Source organism: Lingula anatina, chromosome 3 (assembly GCF_051362555.1).
Source record: "Lingula anatina isolate TDL-2025a chromosome 3, LinAna3.0, whole genome shotgun sequence".
NCBI classification, from domain to species: Eukaryota; Metazoa; Brachiopoda; class Lingulata; order Lingulida; family Lingulidae; genus Lingula; species Lingula anatina.
The window spans coordinates 18185627-18192686 of NC_141769.1; the positions used below are offsets into that span (position 1 = coordinate 18185627).

At 40.0% G+C, this 7060-nt stretch overlaps 1 protein-coding gene across 1 annotated transcript; it reads right to left on the minus strand.

The window, feature by feature from the left end:
* On the minus strand, positions 1–5256 carry LOC147762999 (uncharacterized). Its single transcript, XM_087007503.1, has 5 exons — positions 4730–5256; positions 3271–4594; positions 2811–2921; positions 2082–2633; positions 1–1759 (listed from the first exon to the last, which is right to left on the minus strand). Exons 2-5 carry the CDS (start codon positions 3323–3325, stop codon positions 1482–1484), a joined length of 996 nt encoding a protein of 331 aa, XP_086863629.1. The 5' UTR covers positions 3326–4594; positions 4730–5256; the 3' UTR covers positions 1–1481.
* Between the last annotated feature and the right edge of the window lie 1804 nt (positions 5257–7060).

Sequence of the window (7060 nt, forward strand, 5' to 3'; positions counted from 1 at the left end):
TGAAAAATGGAATTTTTTGCCTTTTGACAAAAACAATGATATTATTGATATGACTTCTGATAGTAATTATGCAAATATTAATAATAGTATTACAAATATTAATAATAATAATAAATACGAAACTTTCCGTTAAGATACTCAATATATATATACTTACAAATTCCTATAACTTGTTTTGAATGAACGTCTTAATTAACGTTTTATACGAGATAAATCGAAAAAAAATGTAACGTCAGCAAATTTACACAATAGAAAAATTGCTATGAGGACAGTGAACAGCAAAATCGATCATTTCAAACGATAAAAATCACATTTAGTTTCTATAATTGTTGGTAGTCATCTGTTAGATTCATACTCGTGTCATTAGCAGAGGAAATCTGAAGGGGGCAACACCTAATACCATGTTGTAAATTATGCCACGCAAGGTGTGTGTGTGTGTGTGTGTGTGTGAGAGAGAGAGAGAGAGAGAGAGAGAGAGAGAGAGTTATTTGGCCACGTTGAACGTCCACCACGTTCTGTTACTAATGTTTCCATATCTTAGCACGCCATTATTGTCATAATAACATATTGAGCAATTGTCAAACACACGGTCGAGTCATTTGTTGGAAATATTGATCATATATATATTCTCAGTCATATTGAACTTAGTTTCGACAGCTTCATTTAAAATAACTAGCAGATTAAATAACAGGAAATGGAATGTCTGTGTAAAAAGCTCATACCCTCTCGATGGAGTTTACATTACAAAGGAAGACCATAAGATCCAATGTAATCAAAAGCTAACTAGGCGAATTGTTTGCAAGAAAAATATATTGAATGCATTGCCGTATTCGACGCCTCACGATATTATGATACTGTGTAAATCCCACAGTCAGCATTTCTTTTTCATTACGCTCTAATTATCGTAATAACGTATAGTTATGTTGTTGGAAAAACTGCTTTTTCTCTGAGCCCACTTCTTCACTCCTGTTCACTTCCAGCTAAAAAATGACAACTCAGCTTCACGTCTTACACCACTATACGTCACTTCCGTCACAATCCTGTCTCCTCCGGTACCTTCTATTGCTAGGCCCCTTAGTAGTCAGAGTATGGATAAGCGGCACTGTTTTCAAGTGGGGTCGGATATTTTTGATCCGCAGACCAGTTACAGTTATTGTCTGCGGATCACCTGTTCTGAATGCGGCCTATGACAGATAAATATACCGAATTAAAAGTGTTTTAAAAGGCTTAACTAGACGATCCATCTTAGACCCCATTTCCAGAGATTAGATCGATCTACTTTAGATCGACCTAACTCCCTGGGGGTTCACGCTAAATAGCTGTCGGCCGAGCGGACACCAAAGTTAATCACACTCTTACAGCTTGTAGTAGGCGGGACGGACATTTAAGCCGGATTATCTGACAGTAATCTAGTGAGACTCCCCGCGGGGATAGATCGATCTAAAAGCTCTGGGAATACAGCCTTAAATTCGTCGGCGAGCTTAATGGTACAACATATTCGCAGGATGCAACAGTTCGGCGTACACCTCGCTGTCTGAACGTCGGATAAGCTCTAGGCTGCTGTTGTAGACGGTGGAGTACTTACTGAGCTCACAGGTTGCCGTAGTTTCCAAATAATTCACTGATAGGCAGCTGTAGTCTCGGCAACAGATGGCGGCACATTCTATCAGACAATGGATTCCATGTTCTGATCTGTATGTAAGGGAAGCGTCAATTCCCACAGCGTAACGTTTGTATATCTTAAGCTGCGTGCCTTGCACTGAAAGCATAATAAGAACTTTTGCGACTAAAATAGTCTGAAAAGGCAGACATATATCTTTATTTTTTCGACAATATCGGAGGAAATAGAAAATCACTTACACTGAGGAGGCTATCCTTTCACCACCATTTGTCTCTTTGTTTGTTTGTTTGTTTGTTTGCCACCTAGGCCAACTCCAAAATAGATGGTATATGGCATTTCCAGAATAGGTCAGAAAAGAGCTACATAATCCCTTGAAGATGAATAGCTCATGTTAGATCGATCTAGGTATGGAAACCCAGTCTTAGTATGTAGGAATTACAATTATCATTATTTCACTTACCAGGCTCACTGCATAGTTCTACGGTCTGCTGGATCTGTTCTGCAGATAAAACGGTTCCGTACCATTGGACACACTTCATGGCACCAGAGAAATATCTCGCATCTGTAGTTGAGTTGTGTCTGGCTCCCATACGCACAGGTGTATCGGTGATATGATTCAGCTGAGGGGTGTGCTGAAGCTGACCCATTTCGACTCCATTCGCCCACAACCCAACCATACCGGTCTGGAAATTGTAGGTAAAACCAGCATATACCCAGGCAGTATTAGAAAGTACATGAAGAGAGTAGGACTGTCCTAGAGTATATGGCTCTCTCATCACAGGACGAAGCGTGAGTGATCCTCTCCCAAGAGTCCATATTTGAGTTCCGTAATTATAATTGCCTTGTCCAAGGCGAAAGTTGAAGAGTGGCCCCTGGTTCGACATGTCTTGTAGGTGCACGTAGGCCAGCCATGTGAAAGAACTGACATTCAGTGCTCCATTGTTTGGAATTTCGATGAAGGAAGAAACTGTGCCCGCAAATTTTGCCGCACCTTCGCCAATACCGTAAATACCTTGTTGTAAAACAATAGGAAGTTAAGGATTTTGACGTTTGTAGGTCAAATTGCACATAGTGGTACATTTAATAGCATGTTTAAAATTTGTGACCACACGAGGTTCAACTCTGCTGGAAACCTTTAATGAAACGAAACTTCTTGTACACCATTTGTATTATATCGTGGCGATAATACCTGTATCAAAGTCGACTCCTTGCACAATGGCATGGTTACCGTTCCCACTGACGTCCAAGCCTCCGTATCGTTTGGTTAGCGGCCAAAATCCAGCTGGCCGCGGCAGGACCACTGAAAGGTATAATTCCATTATCAAACATGAAGTTTCTCGTTACGTCTCTGTTGTCCATGTTTAGGGGAGATGCTCAACGGGATTCTTTTCGTGATGGGCGTTATATGATTCAAATCGGAATACATTATCACGCATGGATATTTTTGTGTCCAGACAAGGCAAAATATTATGTTATAACTTAAAGAATCCCAAAAATAACCTTAAGTTTTTCATTGCACTGAAAACACAAACCAATTTCAACGTTATTATTTCGAAGCAAAAATTCGCCATCTTTATCTAAATAAGGACTTTATTCTATCTAGAAAGTCACTAGACATTGATTATTGTGCAGATGGAAACTATACTTACTGGTTGCACTTTCTGCCACGATACCCGTAAAGACGATCACAAACACCAACAGCATCCCGTGGTCTACCTTTTTCACTGTGTTAATAACCAGTTCACTATGTTGAAAATCAGTCTCATAAACTTATTTTTTCAGTGTACTGTTCTGAAAAGATTGTTTTTGGAAAAAAATCTTTGAAAAGGTCTCCGTTGCAGGCAATGTCGAATTCCTTTAACTTTATAGTTCTCTGGGTATGTCCACTGCACCTCTCACTTACATATACCAACACGTTCCCACACTTATCACGTCTATGTCGTCATAACTTCTTTGGCGATTGCCTTAGATTGGTAAATGCAAGAGTCATAAATTAGAAGGATTGATCACAGAGGTGTGTACTTGACTTTATCAAATTTACTCTTCGGCGTTGTCGATTCAATTCAAAATAAAGTACAGGAAATGAGTTACCCGTGTATGTTCGGCGTTCCCTGCGGGTGGATATTACATTACAAAGCAAGTGGACGGAAACGTTCTGAACAAAGGTAAACCAGGCAAATAATTTGAAAGAAAATGTATTGAATTAATTGTCATATGCACGTTTTTTTTCTGTGGTTTCTGGCCATATGTGACGTTCTATTAAGGTGGCATTGTGTTAATTCCACGTTCACCTTTTGCTCTTATAAACGTAATAACGTATAAAATGCAATTAAAATATTCCCAGTATATAAAGACATCAATTGAATCATCCATTTCACATACGTTAGACGGGTTGTATACAAACAGCAAGTCCCGCCTGATTCCATTTAGCAAATGACCATATTGTTTCAAAGACAAATATTGAGTATAAGGTCCCATTCTCACTCCATTGGTCTACGTGGATCGCTCAAAGTCTGCGGGGCTCTCGCTGAATATAATAAGTTGAACAGGTAAACTGGCTTCCTCCTAGCGTTCATAGAATACTGAAGAAAACTGGTGACTATACGAGTACGTTAGAAACAAGAGGAGGTGTGTCATTCAGTTAAGCTGGGTGCAGTCATTGAGGCTCCCTGGAGAGTTGGATATGTCGGTAAGCTTAATCGCACAACTTATACGTAGGATGCAATAGTTCGGCGTACACCACGCGGTCTGAACGTCGGGTAAGCTCTAGGCTGCTGTTGTAGACGGTGGAGTACTTACTGAGCTCACAGGTTGCCGTAGTCTCCAAATAATTCACTGATAGACAGCTGTAGTCTCGAGAACAGAGGGCGGCACATTCTATGAGAGAATGGATTCCATTTTCTGATCTGTATACAAGAGAAGCGTTAATACCCATAACGTAGCCTTGGTGAACCTTAAGCTGTGCACTAAATACTGTAAGAGACAAAGGCACATTCAAAGTATCACGTTCAATTTATACAGTGCAAACTTATAATTCGAAAAATGAGCCAGTAAATAATTAATTTATCACATGTATGATTATAATTTTATTATCAGTATCCTACTAACCAGGCTCTCTGCATAGTTCTACGGTCTGCTGGATCTGTTCTGCAGATAAAACGGTTCCGTACCATTGGACACACTTCATGGCACCAGAGAAATATCTCGTATCTGCAGTTGAGTTGTGTCTGGCTCCCATACGCACAGGTGTATCGGTGATGTGATTCAGCTGAGGGGTGTGCTGAAGCTGACCCACCTCGACTCCATGCACCCACAACCCAACCATACCGGTCTGGAAATTGTAGGTAAAACCAGCATAGACCCAGGCAGTATCGGTTAATACAGGAAGGGAGTAAGACTGTCCTAGGGTATAGGGTTCCTTTATCATTGGACGAAGGAAAAATGATCCACTTCCAACAGCCCATATGTGAGTCCCGTAATTATAATCGTTTTCACTACGGCGAAAGTTGAAGAGAGGTCCCGGATTCGACATGCTTTGTAGGCGCACATAAGCAAGCCACGTGAAGGAACTGACGTTCAATGCTCCATTGTTTGGGATTTCAATGAAGGAAGACACTGTACCTGCAAATTTGGCCGAACCTTGGCCAATGCCATAAATATTTAGTTTGAAATAAGTTGTATAGGGGCCTATAACACGTGCCATAATGTATGTAGAGGTGTGTTACCGGTTAGCAGCATTCTACCTAAACAACTATAAATTATATGTGAATGTTTATGAAAACATCCTTTAAAAATGCTTGAATATTTTACCTGAATCGAAATCGACCCCTTGAGCAATGCCATGGTTACCGTTCCCACTGACGTCCAGACCCTCATACCGCTTTGTGAGCGGCCACAAGCCAGCCGGACGCGGCAGGACCACTGAAACGTGTCAAATACCAGGTTCAATAGATTAAACACCACATATTGATAAAATTTTAATGTTGATGATGCTTACTCAGTAAACACGCCACTTTCAGACTGCGAAGCTGAAATATGGTATAAATGCCATCTTAGATATCAAGAAGCAACGGGGCATCAACGTTGTCTTTAGAGAAGCCATTGCAAATCACGTGTGGTTATTGTATCGTATTGGTTCAACTTTTCCTACATTTTGCAAATAGAAGAACCTAGTATTTTAATATTAATTAAAACAAAACATGATATCTACAATTGATTAACTTGGTATCCACGTGATGCGTGGTTATATTAGATGGAATCTTGCCTTAACGCGACTATTCAAAACCATGGTCTATGTCAACCGTTAGTAGTGCACATAGACACCGGCTAGGAAAATAATTATGCGGACTACATGTTGTCAGAATATACGTTTTGAGACCACTGTTTCTCTGTAGCTAGGTCCGTTCTGAGGGCTGGTCAATTGCATTCCTTGCGTATTTTTGTTCAATAAATAGTTTATATTTTACCGGGCAACATTATTGGTTTTAGAAGTTTGAAACATACCTTTTTGGAACTGCATGAAAACAAGTTAAAACCCCAAAGCGTGTAGAATCCATACAATGAATTGACACTTTTGGTGGCCGGTGGGTGTTTTAACTAAAAATCGCTGACGGTAATTTTCAAATAATCCCCCAAATACGAACAAAAGGCGGATTTTCATATCTTATTTGAAGAGGCCCAACTTCAGTAAAATCCATTCATGGATATACCAGTATTACTTAATTATACTCACCCTTTCCATCGGTTTCCCCAACAACTGCAAATGCTATCGTCATCAGAAACAGCATATCGTGGTCCAGTCCTTTTCTATTCTCGCAAAGTTTCTTTGACATTATTCAATGTAAATCTAATTTGAAGTCCGCCAGCATAGAAACCCGTTGCACAACTTTTATAAAGCAGGCTTTGTCAACGGACCGTTCAGATTCCGACCATTCTAACTTAGGTAGGGTTTTTAAGACATGTTAAATCCTCCAAAGCGTCTTTTAATTTGCGTCCGCACAACCGGTTACATGTGTCTGACTGATGTTAATACGTACGTAAAGTAATTATTACATGTGCTCTTAGGACTGTCAAAAGAGTCCGTTGACTACATTACTGTCTATCCACATTAAAACCTCATGTGCATTCAAACCTTTGTCATCACAGTGATTAACTTCAGGAGAGAGATGATATTTTAATTAAGCTTAAAAGCTTCGGTAACGATTTCGTTGCGATATCGACATGGACTTCATTAAGGCATTCAGTTCTATTACAAGCGGACAGAAACCCGTTGCACATTTTGTCGATAACTTGCTTATATTACCTGGTTTCATTCGTGTTTGCCAATTGACGGAAATGGGCTACTTATTCATTTCGGTGGTGTGTAATGATTGGTGCCGAAACGTGATATCAATACACCATTCAGTTTGCGATGAAGTACATGGACTTTGTTTTACTGGC